We start from the raw sequence: 25,263 nt of genomic DNA, 5'->3' as shown, positions 1-25,263 counted from the left end.
AGCCACACTGCCCAACTCATACAGCATGCAAAGGACACACAAAGACACATTCGGCAACTGTGATTTGCGTGTGAAAGCTGTAGTTGAAAAAAAAAAAATTGTTATATTTGATGTCACTTTATTAACACAGTAATACATGAGACAAATAATCTGTGAAAAAAACATGTTCCTCCTTCTCATAGTGCACCTAAAAGTCTTACCAAACATGAACGACAACAGTCGAGAGTCTCGAATGCAGCCGTCAAACGAACTTAGTCCAGGCGTTTGGCGATGTTTTGTTTGGCCCAACTGTCTCCAACCACAGACATATTAACGTTCTCATTTTACAGCTAAACTGTGCACAAAATATGCTTTTGAAGCAATAAAAACAGGTAATACGTTTCCGCTTTGTCAGTGCGTCTGGTGTATGAGCCAAAAGCCACATTTCGCGTCCAATGGGAACGCAGCTGGATGGCGTCAGATGAGACCGCGCTCGGACAAAACTGTTGCCGTTCTTATTACACGCCAGCGTACGGCCGGACAGCACCAAGCGTGCCCACATGCAACATGCATGTGCATGAAACGCAGAAGGACAGTGTCAAGTAATAACGCTGCCGGTAACCACGTAATTTAAGGAGCATGAGTGCACTTTCGGGGCGGGTGGGGATGTCGATGGGTCCCTCAAACACCAAACATTCGTGAGCTCAGAGTTCACTTCCTGTTTTTTTCTAAACATAACCATGTGCCTCTTTTGCCTAAACCTACCCGTCCGTGACTTTGTGGCCTAACCCCAGATTTCCATCACTTGCATGTGTGTTGTGGCACAGCTCTGCTGCGGTTTTGCTCCGCGCTCCCTCCTCCGTCAACTCCCACCGGTTGCGTTTTGAGTCCGATGTGGCGCAGCACTGCTGGATCAGCTGGAGTGGCGAGACCGAGGAGTTCACGCTGTAATTACAGAATCACGCGCATTATATCAGGACAGAAGAAGTAATAGCTTCATTTACTCTCATAACTGTCGATATGGTGTTCCACGCAGTTTTGTGGAAATTGGAAATTGGGGCAGTTGCGTTGGTTGCTGTTGTGTAAACATAACGACCGTGCTGCTTGATCCCACCATGTGCATTTGTTGACATCACAGTAACGGCATCCCGGAGCTTAAACAGCTGATGCAGAGGGATACCAAAAACGTCAATGGAGGGGCAATCATCTCACAATTGTGTTTTATCGACATTTCAAAAATATCTCTTAAGCTTTGTGCAAATCTATAATGGAAACTCGTCTAGTAACATATTGTACTTGTGAGCTATTTTGCAGCATCGGTCTTTATGGTCCTGATGCTGCGTTATTGTGACTGTCATGACCCGGTGATGGTGATGGATAAACTACATAAAAAATGGTTATTAGGAGATATTTGTCATTTCTAACACCCAGTGAGTTATTGTTGGCCCCATGGAGTTATGATGGACACTTATTAATCTGCTCCTGTGAAGCCTGAATGTGCACATTAATGACATTAATCTGTTCACAGGGTGATTTGCACCTTTGCTTTGTTTGGAGTAGAAAGCTCTTTCTGTCGTGGTGTTTTTGTGCAGCACCTTGGGGGCTGCAGTTGTGAGCGTGTGTCATGTGTTGTGTGTCGTGTGTTGTTCTCAAACACTCAGGCTTCCCATGAGACAATTAGTGTCCTCAAGTCCTTTGTGAGATTCTTGTTAATTTCCTGACTCAACCTTCAGCTTGTCATTTCTCGTCAGGCCGTGTCGAAAGGCTGTGAAATGGCAGCGCACTCTGTCACGAGTGTGAAACGGGTTAACTACGCTTCCCCGGTGACAAACATTTACATATAAGATCGGTTTCACAGGCATGAGTAAAGCTAAAAGATGTCGGCTGAAGTGTAACGTGCAGCTGAGCTCTTCTGTCAATGTAGTTTTGAGGCACAATCCAGCAGTTTTAGGCAAAAAAAAAAAAAAATGCATCAAAAGCTTTTGAGCATCCGGTAACAGAAACAGAAACCAACAAATATGATGTTTCAGCCAGAGATGCCTCGTAATGCAGGTGCAAATTGGAGCTTGAATTTTTCGGTTTCTAGAGTTACTCAGTAAGCGACCGACCCAGTTATAGCAGGAGGTCTATATTTAGCAAGTGCATGGATCATGAAGATTATCCGAGTGCTGAAAATGACTGATGTTTGACACAGAAAAGCTGCTGCCGGTATCCATTTAATCATATGGTCACAGTCGTATGGCTTCCTGCAGCACTCGTGCCCACACTGACTGAAAGTGTGTGTGTGTGTGTGTGTGTGTGTGTGTGTGTGTGTGTGCGTCTGCTGCTATCAGGACCTCGACACTCTCTTCCTGTAGCGAGGGCCGGCCGCAGCCCACAGCATCCTGCTCAGCACTCAACAGGGGGATGTCAGTTAGAAGCATCCTGTCTGGCATTTTGCTTCCAGTTTTACAGTAAAGAGCATAAAACAGACAACTTTTAGACACATGAGAGACACACAACCTGCTCTGTTCGGGGGCCACTTTTGTAAAATGACAGGAGGCCAGGGGCCAGGGGCCAGTCGCAGCAGCCACATACATGTTTCTAGAATTTTAGGATGTTTCTAATGTTTTTGGATGTTTAGGATTTTAGGATGTTTCTGTTTCTTGGATTTTGGGACATTTCCACGATTTTGGGACATTTCTCATTTTACACATTAGGGTGTTTGTAGGACTTTTAGGACATTTCTAGGATTATTACAACATTTCTAGAATTTGGGACATTCCCAAGATTTTAGTTTATAGGATTTAAAGATGTTTTTTGAATTTTAGGACATCTCCAGGATTTTAAGACATTTCTAGGATTTTAAGATGTTTTCAAGATTGTGGGACATTTCTCAGATTTTAGGACGTTTCTAGAATTTTAGGATTTTTCTATGATTTTTTCTGACATTTCTTGGATTTTTAAACATGTCTATGTTTTTAGGACATTAGGGGCTTTGCTAGGACCTGTGTTGGAGGGTGCGGGGGATCCTTCAATGGCACTTTTTAAATAAAAAGCTCTATTTTGATGTTGTTTTATGCACTCTGGCATCTTATGTAAACCAAAAGTACAAAAACAATTCCCTGTGTGAATCTATTTTTATTGTGAATTAGAAAAGTTTGTGGGGCGCCTGGCACCTTATCAGGGGCCAGATTTGGCCTGCGGACCCAAAGTGATCCCTAAGCTACACTCTTTTGAGTCTGATCTTGTGATGGCTTGACTGACTCTGGATCAGCCCTCCATTTTTCCTCTAATTATGTCCGAGCTCTCGTTTCTGTTTACCTTCTCTCCTCTTCAGTGTCATCGCTGTAATCATCATCAGTATCCTAATTTGGCCGTGCTGCTGTCTCCACATGCTTCATGTCTTGGAACACCTCTTGGTGGTGAATGTGCAGACACAACAACAGCAGACTGGAGTGGTGTATTGGACTGGACTGAATGATAATTAAATGGTCCACAGCCAGCGTCCTGCTTCCTGCTGTCTTTGGTTTAGTCAAATGCACTTGAGTGAGGAGTGAAATAAATTTTCTTGTGTTCAAAGGCCTAAAATAACTAATGTTTTGTGGTCACCTGTGGGACATCTTGATATCTTAATCTGGCCTGTGTGACCACGTGAATTATGACCATTGTTCAGTATTGAAAACCTTTTTATTAAAGTCAGGAGGTGGACTGTTGGATTAACAAAATGAGACAGACAGACAGACTGATTTAATTAAACTTGTCATTTTTAAGTTGCAACAACTTCACAGGATTAAGTAAATATAAATTGGAAACATAAATTAAGATCAATAGTTATATTTACTTACATTTTCAAGGCAATCAGTTTCCAAAATTTAAAGTAAAATAGGTAAAAATAAACTTGTCAGATTTTACAGTGCACAATCTGAAATTTAAAATCAGAGATATAATCATATGATAAAGATACACTGACACTCTTTGAAAGACGAGCTGTTTGCCTTTCATTGGATGGCCGTATGTCTGCTCTCCGTGCTTTTTTAAACACTGTCTTGTCGTCTCTGCTTTCCTTAAGTTAAGTTAACGTTGATTTTTCAAGCATTCAGAACGAAACAGACGGAGGGCTGTAATGAACATAATGTGCTGTGGAGGTGTAAATAACCCTCTCTCTCTTTCTCCGTCCCTTTCTTCTAAACACCATGAGGCTCTGTGAGTCACTGACACTTGTTAAAACTGCAGAAGAGAAGCAGCAGATTTGAAGGAGGCGCATACAACTGATTGTCCTTTTGGACATTTGGTCTATTTTCATTCGCTTATTTTTTGAGAGCAATTTAAAATCTGAGGGGATACGTGAAGGAATACTTTGATATTTAGGGACATATGTTTGTTTTTTGGGTTTTTTTTGCATTCTGGCAGCAAGTTAGATGTAAAGATTGAAACCCCTGATATTTTCAGATTGTGCATATAAAAAAAACCCAAATGCTAAAATCCAAAAGAAAACATGACTGAGGAAAAGAAGTTGGTTTATTTATAAAAAATAAAATGCATCACAGTGAAATAGAAACAAACACATAAATCATGATGTAGCCTCGCTGGAGGAAAGGAAAATTAGATTATCTTAGCATACAGACTGAAAGACTCCCTCTGTGAATGTTATCAGTCCATTAAATGGCTGTTATCACTTTTCATAGATTCCAGGTGCTATGGCCCGACTTTACCTCCTTTATTTACATTTTGGATGGTGAAGACAGCTGTAATTATAATGGGTGCAGAGAAGGAAGTCAGCTGATGCAGTAAAAAGGCTGAAGTTACATGCTTAACATATATCACGATCTTTGCATACATATATAACCATCCCGCACTGCTGTTTTTGCATCCACGAAACACCGCTGCAAAAAAAAAGACATAAAGAAACAACAAAATAAGGTGCCAAAAAATATTTTCTTTCTTATTAAAATTATTGTTTGTTTTGTTTCCTTTCTTTATGGTACATAATTTTAAATATGTATAAAAGAGAACTTTAAATTTAGTTTTCTGGGCATTTTTCTCTCATTTTCATTATTTCCATGTCACCTTAACTTTTGCGTGATATTTCTTACCAAGTTGCTCAACATGTTTTTCCTTTGTTTTTAAAAGAAACCAATTTTCCTCAGGTTTCAGAGTTTAAATTTTTTTTGTAAAAGGCGTCTCAGTGCTTCACAAGATAACTGATGACAGTCAGGGTGTTAAAGAGTTAAGAAACTGAACAGCTTTCCTGTATTTAGATTAAAAAAAAATACAGTTTGTGCTGAAATCAGGCGAACATGTGCTGAGGACATCATGCTCAGAATTGATGCATATCATGTAGTTACATCTGTTCGTAGTATCCGCAGCGACCTCTCCCTCACTGTGTGTCTCTGTCATGGTGCTCCTCTTTGTCGTGCGCTCCAGTGACGTCATAGTTGCCGGGCAACCTGGTGAGCAAAACAGAATCCCTCTCTGCGCAGAAGGGAGGCCCCGGACGCCTGATGGGCACGTGCTTCTGTCTCTGTCTCCCTGTCAAACACTCACAGTATGTACATATCCATGCCCCCCTTTGTTTCCTCTGCGTTGGTAGCATCACTAAACATGTGCAGCCCATTAGTGCATGCCGCCGGCTGCCTGCCCTGTAGTCCAGGAGTGAGGACAGCAGCTGAGAAAGACTGAGGATGTGCGAGTAAGAACGCTGTTTTTATTTTAAAGCTTCAAAAAGATGTAGGGTGGTGATTTTCTTTGTTTTTGTCATTATCAACAAATCGTCACAATGTCACTTTTCTTTTACTGCTGTCAGACGACTTTCAACAGTATTTAAACCTTTGAACCAAACAACAGCAACAACCAAACACCAACAACAATTGGTGTGGTTTCTTTTATTAATATAGGGAAAAAGGACAATGAGCAACTTTGTGAGAAATGTTTCACAAACTGCAATTAATTTGTAGATTTAGAAAATTATTTTTCAAAAGGCATTTAAAATGTTTGGGAAAAAGAAAAAAGCTAAAATAATAATTTAAACAAGCTAGAAAAAAAAAAATTATTATTATAATTACCATATTTACAGAATTTACAGAATTATTATTATTAATAATTATATATTTTTATTAATTTTTAAAGCACTTTTTTTAAACTTTTTAAAATTTTCAGGTAATTTGTTAATTTTTCACTAATTTCATGCTAATTTTCGGGTAATTTCTTGTTTCACGGTTCATGTCCTTTTTCCCATGTTTTTGAAAGAAATCAAGCCAATCTGCTTCAAAAACATATCTGAGTCCACAGGTGTACAGCTGAGGACACAGAGGTCATGTGCTCTGTGTATATTTCAGGGAAATCCAATGTAGCCTGCAGATATCCAAACCGAGATTTTCTCCTCTGTGCATCAGTTATTTCGGATAATCTCTGTAAACAGATAACTGCATATGAATGTTGACAGATTTTAAAAACACTCATACAAAGCTAACTTTCAGTCACATAATAGCCAGTGAGTTCTAAGTATTTGACCTCGTCAAACTGACCTGCAAGATATTCTAAATTAATATTGTAATGTGGTCTATAAACAGATTATTCATTTATATGAGATTAAGCAATGACACAAGTTTATATTTTCTACATTTTTATTCCACAATTTGAGATTTGATTGGCTCTTTTAGTTACATCATCCTTTTGCACCCTCTTCTTCTGAAATCGTATAATGGCAACTGACTGAAGAATTAGCATCACCCATTGTTTATCTACGTCAATTCGATAATCAGTCCATTATCACAAATTACAATTTGCCTCAGAGGTCTTCATAGCATGTCCTTAGACCATCACATTGACTAAGGAAAACCTCCCCCACAAAAACCTATAACGGGGAAAAAAATTGTAGAAACCTCAGGAAGAGCGACTGAGGAGAGATCCCTCTTTCAGGAAGGACAGACGAGCAAAAAATGTCGTAAATAAAAATTAAATACAGTAAGAAGGAACGTGAAACATCTCCTTCTATTCACAGCAGCGGATGGAAATATGCATTCAATTTTTCCACCACGTTTGCATGGAAACGTGACTAATGTCAGTTAAACTGCTGTGGAACTGTGCCAGCTGGTTGCTATAGCCACCCAATACTCAACTGACACCAACTGCCGGTGACAGGACGGACACAGACGAAGGGGGGGAGTTAAGTATTGAGAAAGAGCTTAAAATCGTTTCGTTTTGTATCTTTTAATGAGATTTCTTTACAAAATAAATCAAATAAAGTCATTCTTACCTTATAATTTAAAGGGCAGATGTTATAGAGACTTAGTTTTACAGAGATTTGTTGTTTGTTCAGCCCAGTTCTGACATGTAGTGTCTATACAACCCTTTTCTAAAGTCATTGTCTCTTGTATGCAAACTGTTGTCATTGAGCCTGACCACAGTCAAATTATCTGCTCTCACGTGAATGATGGGAAGTGTTTAAAAATAGACTGACTCAAAATGATCCAAGTGTTTTTTGTTATTCATGCCATCATTTTAATTTGAATATTAGAAGTGACTTTATCATCAGCATTATAATTTCTCCTTAGTCGTCACAGTTACAAATTATTAGCTGAGAACATTTTTCATCTACTGCAGAAAATCAAGAGCCAAACGTCATGTCCTCGTAACTAATTCCTCCAAACGCTCGATAATGTCTCTGACTTATGTGTAAAGCAGTGGCAAGAATCACAAGTGTGATGTTTTAATGCTAATCTGAACTCTGAAGAGTAAATTAAAACAGTTTTTTTACCCCCTTCTTTCAGTGAAGAAGCGTTTCTAAAAATAAGCTGTTTTTATTCCCTTGGTGGATTTGAGTTAGTCACCCGTGCTTTCATCTTTTCTCTCTGGGAACTATGTGTACTCTGGCATCAGTCAAAAGTCCTCTCAGCTCCAATTTACACAAAATGCAGGAGCGAGGATCTTTACCGGAGCCAAAATGGGCTGTATGTTCTGCACCTTCGTCACAGAGGCCGGTCAGTGTCAGAGGTGTTGTGGCTTTATCAGACTGACACATTTAACTGGTGAGTCTCAACCACACTGAGATTTATACAAAGGTTTATAACATTATAACATTAATATGGCTCAGTTTAATCTGGGGCCCCTTGAATCTGGACTGCAGCAATATTATTAGTTACACTGCACAATTTTTACGAATGCATCAAAATGTTTTTCATGAAAAATTCCAACTGCAATGACATTTTAATGATTTAGCTGTCTCTCTTTTGAGTGTAAAATGGGACATTTTTGCAGTGAATTTTTGCAGTTTTGCAGCATTATAATTGTGCAAAAAAAAGAAAATGCATGTACTGTATGGGTAGTTTTAAAGGTAATAACAACAAAACTTTTCTGTCATAAGGGTTTGAGGATCTGGGATAAAGTCCAGTGTTGACTGTTTCACCTGTTTGAAAGTAACACCTGGGACACACTGCACACGAGCAGCACGTGATCGCAACCTCGCTGAACTGCTGCAGCTCGCTGCTTGTGTTCATACAGGCAGCGTTGTTGCTGCGGCACTGCCGCAGAGCTGCCTGCTGCAGTAACTACTTTATTTCCACAATTTAAGCAGATGCTCCAGCATTTATGAGGCTGTGCAGTCACTGCATTGACAACCACACGGTCATAAAAGAGCTTTGTTAGAAACTGATGAGATAGGAACAGGAAAGGTTGAGTTAAACAGACAGATTTGTATTTTTCCATGTCTGTGACAGTTGAAGACATTGAAACTATAGTAAAAGCAGGTATAATCTCAATATAATTATAAAAAAGACCATTTTCACTGCTTTTTTTCTTTTTTTGCGTAAAACTGCACGTCACGCAGTTAAAATCGGCGACGCCCTGTTTCTCTAGATTTGCCGCAGCTGATCAGCAGCTGAGCCACATCTAATTAACCCTGCCACCTTTCGCGTCTGCATGTTATGCCGCTCAACAGCATCAGCTGAGAACCCATTAGAATCGGTCGTTTGTTATTATATGCCACCAGACGGCACCTGCTGTGGCAGCATGATACGCGGACGGGCAACGTCATTTGAGAACACGGCTGGATGGAACCTGTTGTGTCCGCATGATACACTGGAAGGCATCAGGTTGAAACGCTGTCGGTAACAACGTAATATAAAGCGCACTAAGTTCTCTATGGGGCAAGCGGAGGGACGGTGGATGAATCCAACAAACTCCGGACTTTCATGTGGACGTCTGGCGTTTGCTTCCTGTCTGAATGTTTGTTTGTTTTTAATGGCTATCTATGTGCCTCTTTGCCTAATCCTAACCATGCGTGCCAGCTTATCCTTTGGTTGATGTCACAGCATTGGTTGCCATGTGCTTTTGTTGCCTAAACATAAACTCATGCAGCAGTAGCAGCATCCAAGAACGTAAAAAGCAGACACAGAGAGATATCTAGAACATAACATGTAGACGTGGAAGTCCACTGCAAAGCGGCAATAAGTGATGACTTGGTATGAGAACGTGTTGCTCTGCCTCCTTCCTTACACCTGTCATTGCATTGTTGACGTGAAAAAACATGCGTTTGAGTAAAAGTGAGAGGTCGCCCTTCGTGCTGTTCGCATATCACTGTTTTCTCTTTGATCTGTTTGTTTCAGTTTTCTCTCCATCAGCTGCAGAAATTAAATGCGTTCTGACATGAAAGAAACAACATAAATTTAGCGCACTAGATTGAAACTATAAATTCACTCCACCGACAGTCCAAGCAGCTTTTCTCTCAGCTCTATGTTTTCTTGCTCCTCAGTGTCCACATGCTCCATCACTCCTCACCTCCCTCTCTGCTGTAAATCTTTTTGTTCATATTTTTGCTGTCATCCTCGCCGCCTCCTTCCCTCCTCGCTCTTCCTCTCCTCCTCCTCCTTTCTATATCTTTAAAGTGTCTTTGAGATGTTACAGTTTCTTCTGTTATGACTTCTGAGAGCTACTAAAGCTTTTATATTTTATATACAGTCCAGAGGATGTTGATGATCACCTTAATTTACGTTCTGCTTTCTTCTGCTTCTCTCTCTGCAGGTCAAAGAAGGAGTTATTAGTTGCAGACCTACTAAAAAATCCTTGTGCCATCTCCGAGTCATAAGGAGTAGTTTGTAAAGTGACAGACAATCTCCGTGCATTCTTTTTGTTTTTGGTTTTTGCCATTCGAAGTGACAAAATAGACATTTGGAGCACCCTGCTCAGTCAAACATCATCTTCACGACTACATGCGGCCTCAACTTTCCACCTCCCGTGTGCTCACAAGGTGCCCATTGTGAAGCGGCAGAGATGACTTCCCCAAACCTATTTGCCTCAGCCTTGTTACACAACTTGACCCGAGGATAACCATCAATTCCCAGAGCGCCACTCGTGGACTGACGCACTCCCAAACACAGAGCCCCGCCCCCCCACGGCGTCAGGCAGTATGGGAGACGGGAGCTGGGTGTGCCTGAGCCCAGCTGAGTTCACCCAGCTGCAACAGTACAGCGAGTGTGAGTGTCTCAATCTGGGACTTCAACATTTGTTCTTCTGTGTGTGTGTGTGTGTGTGTGTGTGTGTGTGTGTGGGTGGGTGATGAGCTTCTGTGTGCATGCATATACAGTACGCATGTGTTTGCAGCTGATGCTTTGTTTGCAAAAGCAAATCATGTGGTATCACTTCTGGAGACTGCCAGATGCTTTAGGCTGCTTAAATTCAAAAGAGTGCAGAGGTTTGCAGTCCCACAAGAAGCAAATAAGAAATATGAAGCTCTACTGAGTGCATAAATCAATAATACAGTAATTTACATTTGCTTTTTTCCCCCCTCCAAGTCAATTCAGTAAATTAAAACTGTAACTATTTAACTGTCCCATTTTTCTTGCGCTGGCTGTTTTTAGTTTTCCTTGCCCAAACCATAGACCAGTGATACTCAATTTACAGCCTGCGGACCAAGTTTGATTCCCGATATGATGCCATGTGGCTCCTCAGCTACTTTCTAATTCATAATTAAAATTGAGTGATTCACACTGGGAATTGTTTTTGTTCGTTTAGTATTCATAAGGTGCCAGAGTGCATGAAACAGCATCAACATAGAGCTTGTTTATCAAAAAAATAACACTAAAGGAGCCCCCACACCACAGACAGATGCCCTAGCTAATGTCCTAAAATCCTAGAAACATCATAAAATACTAGAAATGTCCTAAAATCCAAGAAAATTACCAGAATACAAGAAATGTCCTGAAAATGTCCTAAAACCCCAGAAATGTCCTAAAATCCTCAAACAACCTAAAATTCTAGAAATGTCCTACAATCATAGAATTGTCCTAAAATCATAAAATGTTTTAAAATCCTAGAAACGCTCTAAAATCCTACAAATGTCCCAAAAACCTAGAAACATCAATGAATATGAGAAATGTCCCAAAAAATCTAGAAACTTTCACATCCACATCACTCCACTATAACTTTGAAATTTCCTGTCAAAGTCTAGTTTTGCTTAAATCTGCTTAAATACAATATGCTTTGTAAGTTTATTATGACATTTTTGCACAATGACGCCAAAATTAAACCGCCTCGCCCGGCTTTAAGATTTTTTTGGTATCTCTATCTTATTATTTCCCATTTTCTTTGTTACTCACGAGTTTTTCCAAGTCAAAGGCTTTTTTCATCGTTCAATGTATGTATTTATTAGTGGCATTTGTTTACTTCTTTTATAGGTTCAGTCACAAAAGCGTTTTAAAAACAAACAGGCATTTGAGCAGGACTCCAGCGAGGATGTTTGTTATCACATTATTCTTCCATGTTTTTTTTTTTTCTGAATGGCGCTTATTAGCCTGCTGGATGATCCTCGTGGGTACCTCTCCCTTCTCTGATGACCACATTTGTTAGTCAAAAGAGCATCTGTCGTCTCGTTCCTGGTGATAAATAGAGTAGCCTATTACTCTCTCACACAAGCTATTCGGTTGAGGGATTACACAATCATGCAAAAATCATTGTTTTATAGACTCGTGAGCGGTAAAACCATAACAGGTCATCAGACTGTCATTGACTGGAAAGAAGAAACCAACAAATTTTGGGCTAAAGTGGGTAATTTTGAGGTTGGTGTACATTAATCCTTGTGAGTTCATGCGTGAGTATGCTTTTAAAGTCCAGTTTTTAGTTGGACAAACACAATAATTAGACTTTTCCTAAGTGCACCATACAGTTCTGCTTAGAAAAATGTTGACTCTATATTAAATAATATGCTGGCTTCCAATGTTGGCACTCATACTGCGTTCATGTGATGTCAGAAAGTCTTAGTTTCTGTTGGGAAGTCATTGACTTTATTGTGTTCATGTGCTTTGAGGTCTAAATTAGGAACAACGTAGAAGATACAAAGACGATGGTTTGCATTTTAACACTAAGAGCATTTAAACAAGAAACTGATAGCTGTTTCCAGTGTATTTATATCTTTAATATATTATTTTGTTTTTTTTATTATATATTATATTTCTGTATTTTCATGTTTGGTCTAGGTCACTCTGCATGGACAGCAGTTATCATTAATACCAAGAAGATGACCTTTTAATGCTTAAAGTGTTTAAACATGAAGTTGATAGCTGTTTTCATTTTACTTCTATTCTTATATATCTTTTCATTTTTAAAAAAAATATATTTAATATTTAATAGATTGTATTTTTATATTTAATCTAGATCACTCTACATGGACAGCAGTTAACATTAATACCAAGAAGACGGGTTGCCTTAGAGCAGGAAAGTGATAGCTGTTTTATTTATATTTTTAATAAATTTGTATTTTTTTGTATATTTCATATTTAATATATTATTTTTTTATATATTATATTTAATCTAGGTCACTCTACATGGACAGCAGAAAAAATTAATACCATATTGCACTTTATATGAGATCAAAATTTGATATTTAATGTGTGAATCAATAAAAAAAAGTTAATATCTAATGATCAAACATTGATTTTTGCCGCCGTATTTATGCATTTTAATTTCCCAATTTCTCACTCGTAATTACGCCTGTAGAGGACTGTTCGTGTGCTCATAAACTCGTAATTACGGTAAATACGATATTTTCCGAGGAGCGCGTGAAGGCAGCATCAGTCCTCATAGTTCTGAGCGCTCGGTTTTAAATTATGAAAAAAAAATACTCTGCTTTGGTTGACATTTTATTTAGCATGATTTTTCCCACATGAAAAGCAATACCAAAAAAAAAAAAAAAAAAGTAATTGATAAATTCTGGATGTGACCTCGCGCCCCGCCCACCGGCGCCGCTCGCGCTAGGTTGTCCGGTGACTGAGCAATGCTCGTGAAGGTGGCTAACGTTAGCATCAGAGGAAACACCGGAGAGATTTAGGAGATCCAGCCGTGCATGTCTGAGCCTCAGTTAGACCCAAACTCAGATGACAAGTCCGTTTTTCACCAGAATCACCGACTAGCAGACGTGTCAGCGTGGTAAGTGTAGTTAGCATCTTTTTGTTTATGTTGTTTGTTAGCGTGTTAGCTTGTACCTGTTAGCTAGTAGTTGTGAAACTACAATAACAAATACTTTAACTCCGCATTTCTCACTTGTATTCGAGTAATATTTGATCAGGAGTATCTATACTTTTACCCAAGTAACACAGTTGTGTACTTTGTCAGACAATAAGTCGTCTGTGTACTGGAGATTTCATACACGGTGCTGTGTCGAAATGTGTTTCTCCATCAAACAGTGCTTCCCACGTTAACCCTTTGAAAACGGGTTGGGAGGGGTTAAGAAATGTTTTTGAAAAATCTGGGTAGAAGACAACAAGCAACACAGTAAGGTATGACCCCAAAATTAGTATTAAAACAGTAAAACGTTACAAGAAAATTATCTGAAAATGAGAAAACAAAGTAATTAAATTGAAAACAAATGTGTGTCTTTTTTGGGACATAATTTTAAATATAGAATTATAATGATGAATTTAGTTTTCTGGGCATTTTTTCTTTCCTTTTTTTTTGATTTCCCCTTTTTGATTTTCAGGTCAATTTCTTGTTCCTTTTTCTAATTTCTTGCAACATCTGGGACATTTCTTGCCCAGTTGCTCACTGCTTTCTTTTCCCCATGTTTTAAAAAGAAATCTAACCAAAGATACAGTTTGTTAAAGGCATCAGAAAACAGCACAAGAATTTTATTCTATTTTTTAAAATAAAATTAAAAAGGAATTACATGGTCAGGAGTAAGGAGCAGTTATGTAACTGTGATTTACCATTGTTTGGGTGCACTGATCAAAGTTGCAGTGGTAAGCAATACCAAATATAGCATATAATATGAAAATGTAAAATTAATATATCAGAAAAGAGGAGGTAGAGGAGGGATTAACAAAAAATATATTAAACAAAAAATTAAATAGGCCTAAAGATAAAAAAAAAAAAACATACTGATAAAACATATAAAATATAACATATAAGTATTTCAAGTAAAAATTAGTGCCAAAGTAATTAAATCACACTAAAACACACTGAAGCTCAGGAAGAACTGGCTCATCCTGAACTCCTAGACACTGTTTTCAAATGTAACATTACACAGAAAGTAAAGGTAAAAGTAGAAAATTGTACACTTCTCAGTACAGTTTGCACTCAAATGTGTGCGGCAGGGTGGGAGGTGCCACAGCAGTAATGGCGACTTTTTTACTTCCCGTACTTTCCCAAGTTTCATGTATAGGTTATTCTTTTATATCTTCTCACCTACTTGAGAGCTTTGAAATGCAATGAGGGGCGGAGGCGATGTTGCACTTTTTGTTATCTTCCAGTGGGTCGTCTCCTTAAGACTGTACACAGGAGAAGACGACAGAATCCAGTCCTAATCCTCACCTCGGTTGTGTTGCTGTGGCTGTGGTCCAGCAGGGTTTCTGTTTTATGAGCCGGGCTGTAAGACAGGAGAACTATAATCGAAAACATGACAAATGTGCACGCTGGGAAGGCCCTGCAGGCTGGGAAGGTCTCATTTTTACTGATGGTGAGGAGTGGATAGACAGGAGGGCTTGTGTATCACCGGCCAATCAATCAAGGACTCAGTGAAGGACGCTGGCTGTGTTTTTCTCCGGAGATAGAAGTATGTGAGGGAGCAAAACCATCGAGCTAAAAGGCTAGTGTCATTAATAAGCCATATAATCAGATAGAGCTGAAACGATTAGTTCATCAATCCATTGCGACCGTTTAAGTAATTGATTAATTGTCAGAATACCGATTCTGTTGTTTAAGATGTCAGGAAATTTTTTATAATATGATAGTGAACTTCATGTTTCTGTGTTTTGGACTGTTAATTTGACAAAACAAATTGGGTTTTACACTTTTTTCTCCAACATTTTGTAGACAAAACAGTTAATCAATTAAGCGAGAAAACAATCAGCAGATTCATTAGTCATGAAAATGATCATTAGTTGCAGCCTAGATGTAATTAGTTAGAGCAGAAGAAATTTTTTGATTAATTGATTAGTCGATCAACAGAAGTCAATCAACATTAATTTAGATAATTGCTTTATTTATCAAGCAGAGATCCCAAACAGTTCTGGTTCCAGCAACTAAATTGTAAAATTGAGGCTCTCCTGTGTTTCATAAAATTAGTTTAGACTATCAAACAAAACGATAAATGTGAAGACGTCAGCTCGGACTTTGGGAACATATTATGGACATTTTTTCACTATTTTCTGGAATTCGACAGACGATAGACTTCAATCAATCCCAAATGCATTTTTTCCTAAATCAAAGCTCACAGCAATATTTTGACAGCATTGCACAGCCTAATGATTGATAAATTCAATTTCGCATGTTCAATTAAATTCTTAACATCTGATTAATTGATTGCCAACTAATTGCTATCATGCCTACTTCAAACTGATAGCTGATGGATACCAAAATTGATTTTCAAACACCTAAAAACAGAAACCATGAGTTCTTACCCTGGCTGAAGTTGCTTAAATAGCAGGACAGTCCTTGTTTTACGCAGTTCTTTGTTAAGCGGAGCTATAAGAATTCTTTTCAATACAGAATAGACAGACACTAAAGTTTACCAAGAGCATCATAGTGTGGTGTGACCAGGCTGTGGTATATGATGAGTTGGATAGATTATTTTTCCTTCAATAATAATTTAATTCATAAAATGTCTGAAAAGAGTGATCAGTACCCATTACAGTTTTCCAGAGCGCCATCATTGTTATAGTCATCATCATTATTTAAACATCATTAAAATATTTGTTGTTTAATCGTCAGTCAAAAGCCAAATATATTCAATTTACAGTTTTATAAAACAGAAGCTTAAATGTTTGAAAAGCTGGATCCAAAGATTTTAATTGATTTTAAAGTCTTTTTCAGTTAACTGATTTATTCAAAAAGAAAGACGATTATTGTTTGTAGTTGCACGGCTTGTGACCTGAGTGTGTCTGATGGTGATTCATGCTCTTCACGCTTGCGGATCACTAACCACATTGTGCATCCAGCTAATGGCAGCAGAGCAGACTAAAGAGCGGACGTTCTGTAATCACACGTCTCTCATCTTACCTGTACTCTCCTCTCTCTGTCTCTCTGCTGCTGTCACTGTGGACATCTAATGCAGGACAGAAATAGGAAAGAATTACAGGCTGCAAAGCTGCCGAGCACTAAAAATAATGAGGTGTCGTCAGTAGTTGATTATGAGAGCTAACTTGATTGGTGAAATCAGGTCTTGAGCGTGTGCATGCATAAGTGTGTGTGTTAATGATGCGGATCTGAGATCTGTCCATGTGCACGTGTACATTTGTCCCCTGTAATTGTTTGACAGATGATCGTGGGAGGAGGTCTTTACAGTTAGTGTGCTGGACCGGGGCTCCGTGAAGTGTGTGTGTACGTGTGTGTGTGCATGGTTATGGGATTAGCATTGAAAAGTGACAAAGACACCATGTCCCCTTTTTAGTTTTCACTAACAGGGTGACTCACAGGCTCAGCTCCACTGATGCAGCACTTCCTGGTACAGATGAGTATTTATCAGGACATCCGTTAATGAGATGCAGCATATTTATTCACTTTGGAGAAAACGTTTTATCCAAAAGAACATTTAGACTAAAGCAGCGATACTCAACTTAGGGTCCATGTGTTGTCAAGTTCTTGAAATATCCTAAAATCTGAGGAACATCCTCAAATCCCAGAAAATTCCTAAAATCCTAGAAATGTCCTAAAATCCTAGACATTTCCTAAAACCCCAGAAACATCTTAAAATCAAAGAAACATCCAAAATCCTAGAAAGCTCTTAAAATCCAAGAAATGACCTAAAGCCTTTGAGATGTCCTGAAACCCTTAAATGTCTTAAAATCTGATAAATGTCCTTAAACTGGAGAAATATCATATAATCCTAGAAATGTCCTAAAGTCCTAGAAATGTCATAAAACCCAAGAAATGTCCTAAAATCCTTGAAATGACTGAAAATCCTTGAGATGTCCTGAAACCCTGAAATGTCCTAAAATCTGAGAAATGTCCTTAAATCTGAGAAATAGCATAACGTCCTAGAAATGTCTTAAATCCTACAAATATCCTAAAAGCCTGTGACTGGCCCCTGGCCACCTGTCATTTAACAAAAGTGGCCCCCTAAGTAAACAACAAGGAAATGTGTGTGTAGCATTATGACACTTGTTTGTGTGAAAATGCTCTGTGATGTCACCACAAGTGTGTCAAAGCTAAAACGTTGCAGTAAACGTAATGACAGGGTTGTTTTTTCCTCCTCAGACTCCACGAAGAAGCTGAAGGATGTGCTGGAGGAGTTTCACGGTGAAGGAGTCCTCTCCAAATACAATCCAGAGCAGGTGCGTCTGCACCACAGTTCTCTCCTCTGTAATCCCTCGGCTGCTTTTATCTTTTCTGTCACATTGGGCTTGATATTCTGCCTCTCCTCTGTGCGCACAAACACATGGTGTTACGTTATCGGATGCTAAAGTCCCTCTGATTCAGTGTAATATCAATCACCAGAACGCTTAGTCATTCCCCCCATTTTTAGATAAAGGCTGTTGTGGAGACGCACCCTCAGCATCAACTTTAGCACCTGACGTCAGCAGATCAGCTCCCAGCTGAACTGGAGACTTTAAAGGCTCTTTTATACCGTCGTCTGGACTTCAGGCAGTGTCCCTAATTTCTTGTCTTTTTTTTCCAGTATTGGCTTTTATCTCCCCTTGTTCTGTCTCTAAAACATCACAAACCTGTCATGCAAAAATGTAGTTTTTGGTTCACTTGCTGAGTGCTTGTAGACAAAATAATTGACTGCAAGTTCACCCATTTTCAGTGTTATGTTTTTATGTGCAAGATTTGGTCCTGTGTAAGACATTTAAAGGATGTGTTGTAAGCAGATTGATACTTTTTTGGTGGTACAGCCATACATCAATGCAAACCAAGAATATGTTACATTTGCAAATTTCTTTTTTTGTAATTTACTTTTTTTTGGCATTTCTCATTAAACATTCAGTGTATGCATACAGGAGATATACATGCCTGTCACAGATCCAGTAGTATTTTCAGTGGTACACACAGAGCAGAAGAAAAAATAAAAAAAATGAAATAAAAGTAGAATAATAAATACATTTTAAAACGCTTTTAAAAATTCCATTTGCAAATTTCATAATAATAATAATAATAATAATAATAATAATAATAATAATAATAATAACAATAATAATAATAATAATAATAATGATGATGATAAAACGTGATTTTTATAGCGCTTTTCTAAACCAGCATTACAAAGTGCTCCATAGTACAAAAACATAAAGTATAACAGAACAAGGCAAAACATCATTTGCAGAAAATGCAATTAAATACGTACACATCCATATATGTATGCATTCTTATACATATGCACATACCACATATATGCATATACATACATATACATACATATGCATACACACATTTATACACATCCATCCATGTAGATGTATGTATAAATACGTACCTGCACATACACCCATACAAACACATATATACACACTTACATACATACAGAACAGTAAAAACATGATCCCCTTTTGGTGTCAAAGCAACTTTTTAAATGTGCTGACTTTGTCATCAGGAGGTGGAGGTGATGGTGTATGCGTATCACCTGGGTGAAATGCCTGCCAATATGCAGCCCAAACAACAAAACCTGTGTTTTAGTGAGTCATCGCTGCCTTTCCTATGGCTTTTTTGGGCACCAACCGTGGGCGTTTTGCAGCAATCCTTCTGTGTTTTTGCAGCTGGGACAGTACCATGAAAAGCAGTTGTTTTTTCACTGATACATTGTTGCTTTTCCAGCAGTAATTTTGCCCCCAAAAGTGGCTATTTTAAAGTGATAGTACACCCAAAAATGAAAATTTAGTTATCTACTCAGCCTCATGCGGATGGAAAGTTTTATAGTCCACAAAACACTGCTGGAATTTGACGGAGTGAAGGTGTTGCTCTTATCTCCCAAACAATTGAAGCAAACAGCGACCAGGAGTCAGACGTTAAAAAAATACATAATAAAAACACAAAATGCATTGCTTATCTGAAGCAATCTAAGTGTCCTGAAGCCCCAGCGCGCTGAACTGTTTTGAAAAGCGTAACTGGCGTCACGTTTTGAGCCGTCTAGTAGCCTGTAGCTCCTAGTGTGGGAGCAGCATTCACCAGTGAGAGCTTGCGGTATCTGAATGTGTTTACATGCTACATGAAAGCCTCCGTCACACACAGAGGAAGACTTGTGAAGTTAGCAGCAATTAACAAGTCCCCTTTGTCGTAATTAAAATTACATTATCTACGATAAAACTGCACAGAAAAAACAACATGTATGCAAACGCACATGCGTGAACGCGTCTTCCACACTCAGCCACAGGCTACAGGCTACATCGAGGCCAAAAAACAGTGACGCCAGTGACATTTTTTAAAAACAACTTGGCACGTCAGGTCTTCAGGACACTTGGATTACTTCAGACGAGCAGTATGGAGACATTTTGTGAAAATAACTCTTCTGCCAGAGTCATTTTCTGGCAAGACATCTGTACATTTACTCAAATATAGCTTTCAGGTACTTCATCCATCACAGCACATGAGAGTACTTTTGGCCTTCACAAAAAGAAACTGGAACACAAGTCAAACCTGAGATATCTTGCAGACTAAATTACCCTGTAAACCTGAGTATGTTAAAACAGCCTTTATACTAAAGTCCCTTTCCTTCTGCACAAAAAACCTGCTAGTACCCGCTAATATCTGACTTTGTAATGTACTGGAAAAGGTTACAATCGCGTCTGCAGTAGTTATTTCTGATAGTGAAATGAACACTGGCTTCACGAGCAGCAGGTGGACAGTCCTGCAGTCAGCATGTCAGCGGCTCACTCCCTCTGTGGCATTGTGTTGTTTGATCAAACTGCACATTTTAGAGAGTTGTGTTATTGTGATGATCACAAGACACACCTTTGTAGTCATAATACCGCTTACCTCGTTCAGAACCCAACTATTTTCCAATCACAAAAAAATTTGCAATGATGGATTTCTACTCTAAATTCACTCAGAAATCGGTTGCGTAAATGTCATTTGATCAGGAAACGTCATTATGTGCTGTTTTCTGTTTATTCCAGTGGACCAAGAACCTTAGTGCAGATATTACCTAATAGTACAAAGGACAATAGATGGTCTTAACAGACTTTTTTCAGCAAAAACACGAAATTATTTATTTTTCAATTGATGATTTAATTGATTTAATTGATGTTTTAAAACACAATGCACATTTATTTTTTTATTCTTTATGTCATTGTGAATCAAAATATCCTCAATTTCTGAAATGTCTCCTGAAAAAAATATATGGAAAACCTCTGGAGAGAACTATTCTGTAAACATAATCAATAAGATGCCTTTAAAGCTAATTATTTTTTTAAATTAGACAATCAATCAACCAGTAAAGTAATGTCAGTTGGAACAGGCAGGGGATCTGAACTAGTTAATCAGCATCTTAATATGCCACAAGTGTGTTGTGGAAAGGAGCACTCATTTTCACAGATTTTAACAAATTTATGACCAAAACTCGAGAGAAATATTTATATTAAGTGTGCATAAAAAGTCCTAGATTTTTTATATTGACTTTTATTTTAACTTTATTTAAACACTTTAGTGTTTATTTGAACACAAAAGTGTTTATATCTGCGATCACTACATGCAGTTACATGAATTGTTTTTTAACTGACTGGCTTTGTTGCTTTTGCTCATGTGGCTAATTCACCCAAAATCCTGACGGCTGGGCTACATTGAGGGAAGAAACTTGCAGTAATATTATGGTATTTTTGTAAGAGAACCCATCCCTTTTTCAGCTGATGTGTGTGTGATTTACAGCCAACTGTGTGATTAATTACCACAAATCCAACATACAATGTGAACTATAAATTATAGGCAGTGTCTGGATCTCGGCTTGCCATCAGCTTGTTTGTAGTTGACTCTGTAATCAGTAGCCTTTCTTCGTAAATATATGGCCTTTTGTGGTCATTTGAAATGTTAAGATATATATCAAAAAAGTTTAATATTTTTTTATGACGTTAGCGGGAGCGGCCTTTATTTGTTGTAATATTACTGTTTTTACTGCTGCACAACCAACTATCCCTCTGGGGACAAATAAAGTTCGACTTGACTTATTTCAGGCGAGGCTGCACGCCTGCTCTAAAATATGCTGTGGGAATCTTGCAGCAGAATCATAAATGATGATTTTTGGTATTGTAGGACACTGATAAATTTAAAACAAGAGAAAAAATAATACAGCTTTTAAAGGATAATGTTATTAATATTAATGTTATCTGTAAAGTTCAGTTTTTCTTTCAACATCACACAGTTACTGTGCAGTTCAGAAAGATGATCAGGTTGATTATTAAAAGAAAAAATGAATGGGATTCAGTGGTGCATTTTTTTTGCACTAAATAGTATGAAGGTATAAATAACAATTTTGTTTACACAGTGTATTTTAGACTTATTGTAGGAGCTGAGCTGGAAATTCTAAAATTAAACAAAAATACACTGTCTTTCCAGCCATATGCATAAACACAGCCAAAATAATAAAAAATGAAGAAAAGTGCGTAAAATGCATCAGAGTTAATAATGTAGATAAGCAAATGTACACAGTTTTATAACAGTCAGTTCTCATATCACGGTATACTTTTAAACCGATATATTGCTGCAAGCCTAACTGGAGCCCAAAAACTTTTATATACTTTTTATCTTATTTATTGCACTGTACATGTTGCACTAATTTCTATTTGTTAATGTTTTCTTGGTGTTTATCTGCCTTTTCTAAAAAAAGGTTTAATTACACTTTGTACTAGAGGGGTTCTGCAATTTTTTTGTCATGAAGAAAGACAGTTAAGCTCTTTTGATGTCAGGGGAGATGATTGATGACTGTGTTTAGCCTAAAAATCTCTGCTTTTACATCTGATTACTCCTCCTCACTTCTGGCACAAAGCCTATACATCCATATGCTTTTTATGGTAATGACTATCTGTTTGCCTCCTCATGATACATTCTCCTTCTCCTGGCACCTCTTGTTCTTTGTCACGTGTATGTATAATATTCCCCCTCTTCTTCACTCCTCCTCCTCTTCATTATCGCCTCCACTCGGCTGTAAGCTCCTCCTCAGTGATTGTGATGACATGACTAACAACCCGGCTGGACGTTGGGCGCCATAGGAACCAGACTTAATGTTCATGTAGTCTATCTCAGACCACACTGTCACCTGGCGCCACGATGACCACTGTGGCCCTCTGCCATCCATCAGTGTGTGTGTGTTTGTGTGTGTGTGTGTGTGTGTGTGTGTGTGTGCGTGCGCGCCTCTAATGACTCATCAGTCCTTTGTGCCAGCTGTAGTGGAATCTTCTCAGCCAGCTGGTAACAAAAGAAGACCGACCTCTCTTTTTATGCTTTTAATTCAGTTATTTTTAGCCAACGTGTAGCTCTGCCTCTTCTTAAGGACTTTTAAAAGCTGATTGAGAACAGTAGTTACAAAAGGGCCAGTGATTGACAATGGTTGTAGTGTGTATTTCTAGGGCTTTTATTGTGAAAGGTAAAAATGGAAGAAGTGGAGCTAATGCGCTGCCACTATGACAATACAGAGTTTTACAGTTTTGGTTATTATTTTATTACCTTCATCAGTATAATGCGTATAATGATGAAGTTCTGATATGTTATATCCAAGAGGTCAAAGGTCAAATGTGACATTATATTGCCCTGCAAAAACACTTTTCTGGCCATTAATCAGTGTCGGAGACATTTAGTCAGATACTTAATTGCTGACTTTAATTGAAACTGTGCTGATGATATAGATCTTCTGTGCTGTCGGGGAGAGGATGTGTGCGAAGTGTTTTCACAGATATGGATGTAAATGCAACTTGACTGGTGCATGGCAGCATATCTTGTTGATGATGGTGGCATTTAAAGCCACTGATGAATTCAAGCCGTGCCATTTCACGGGGCGCCCTGCTATAAGATGCCTCTTTGAGCCTGCGCCGGACTTGCTGCGTGCCACAGCAGTGGGCTTTACATGCAGCCAGTTGATGGGCCTTGACGTCTAGCATCCCTCTTTGGTCGCTGTACAAGTAGGCGTGGTTCAATTAAAGTGCTTTGGAAAAATGGTAGACGCCTCTGGGTTGCTCCATCTCCGTTTCCGGCAGAGGCTTGACTATTACAAAAGCAATAAAAGTTTGGATGACATGTTGATTTAATTTGGTTTAACTTTAGCAATTAAGAGCTACTTAAACCTATGCAACTACAACAGCAAAAATAAAACTTTTTTTTTCCTATCCAGAGGGGCAGCTCAGCCAAAAAGGGCAAATGGGCAGTTGTCAGGGCAGCATCATAATTCTCATTGATCGATGAGAGACAGTGGCTGTGCATTACACCCACAGGGTTTCCCTCCAAAGGCTTTGTCAGGCATCATACATTTATCTCTGTCATTTGGCTGTGCTGTGTTTTCGTGCCATAATTGATGGTGTCACATAAAAACGACTTAATTTATTGTCACATTACAAAAAAATGTCAATATAAAGCAATTTTAAAAGGTTGCCTCGGGTTTTACTGTGTGATAGAGATGCTGGTGTGCCAGAAACTTTATTTTTTGAGGGGAGAAACTGCCTGTTGTATTGTAACAGTGACCTCACCATTTAAGCAAAACAAAAGGAAAATTAAACACAAAATCTAAAATCAGGCACAGAAATAAGTGTGCTGTTTGTAATAGTGTTTGTTAATGCAACCTGTTTTTTTATTTTATAAAAGATGAAAATCAGATTTAACCCCTTGAAATTTGCTTGATTCCTTTTAAAAACATGGAAAGAAGACAATAAGCAACAGCGACCCAAAAATAAGCAAGCAAAAAGTTACGAGAAAAATACATTTAAAAAATGACATGAAAAAGTGCTAAAGTAAAAATAATATATACAAATTATGAAAAATAACTAATCTAATTTTAAAAACATATTATATAAAATGTCAGGTTTGTCAAATGTTTTTAAGTAATTTTGGGAAATTTGTAGAACATTTCAAGCCAAGTTGCTTATTGCCTTTTTTCCACCATGTTTTTCAAAGAAATCAAACCAAATTTCTAAAGTTTCAAATGTTTAAAAGCTTGTGAAAGGTGTCTGAATGCAGCATAAGAAAACTGCTGTTGAGGTTTCAAAGCCTTAAAAAAATCAATACACAAAACTCATTGTAAAATCTTATCATAAAATGCTCCTTGTGGCATAAAACACTTTTCTTATTTCATTTACAGACTCTGCTTTTCTCCCAGTTTTCTATTTTTTTAGGCATTTTTTTTACCTGCCCGTTCTTGTTGTAAGGGGATCCTGTTTATACAAACTATGGTGAACAGTGTCGACTTGCAGCACTCAGTGGGAAAGTATGTCTGTTTCCTTTTTAAAAAAAAACAAAAACCCTTGGCATCTTTCTAAAATGATAAGCCTTAAGCTATGTTTAGCACACTAAGGATTCAGGTCCTTATCCCCCCTTTGTTCACATCTCTCCTCTCAAGCAAGGTGGCTGCAGCTTATCACGAATGTCATTCTCATTTTTTTCAGTCTGATAATAATATTGTACTGCAGATGGACAGATCTGCTCTGCCAATCTACAGGAGAGTAGTCCCCATAGTCTTACCTTTTTTAAAGCCAAAAGAAAGTCAGTCAAATCATTCTGACAGCCCTGCCAAAATGAAAACGATTAAATGAACCATGTAAATGTGTTATAGCTGCCCTTGGGAGATATTTACAGATTGGCAGGCTTGGATGTGAGCCCGCTCACAGGGAAAATAGTCGTGGGTTAGACTCAGGGGTAAACGTGTTTTCCACGGGGACCAGAATTTCCCCAAATGCATCTGGGTTTACTTAC

The 25,263-nt window shown here is 38.3% G+C and overlaps 1 protein-coding gene across 7 annotated transcripts in view; it reads left to right on the top strand.

Moving 5' to 3' along the window:
• The window catches only part of dgkg (diacylglycerol kinase, gamma), a 166,604-nt gene that overhangs the window by 45,510 nt on the left and 95,831 nt on the right, over positions 1–25,263 (top strand). For 5 of the 7 annotated variants that reach the window (XM_088083697.1, XM_088083696.1, XM_042494426.2 and 2 more), the window contains 2 exons: positions 9,979–10,430; positions 17,641–17,717. In XM_088083697.1, the coding sequence (XP_087939823.1) occupies positions 10,364–10,430; positions 17,641–17,717 (144 nt within the window). In that variant the 5' untranslated portion in view covers positions 9,979–10,363. Of the gene's footprint in view, positions 1–5,614; positions 5,651–9,978; positions 10,431–17,640; positions 17,718–25,263 lie in introns of those variants that run through there. The other 2 variants (XM_088083699.1, XM_088083698.1) reach the window with 2 other exon arrangements.

The sequence above is a fragment of the Plectropomus leopardus genome, chromosome 10, assembly GCF_026936395.1.
Source record: "Plectropomus leopardus strain MGB_pleo_1.0 chromosome 10, ASM2693639v1, whole genome shotgun sequence".
NCBI lineage: Eukaryota > Metazoa > Chordata > Actinopteri > Perciformes > Serranidae > Plectropomus > Plectropomus leopardus.
The sequence above is the reverse complement of the archived record's forward strand: the minus strand, read 5'-3'. Positions and strand labels throughout refer to the sequence as shown.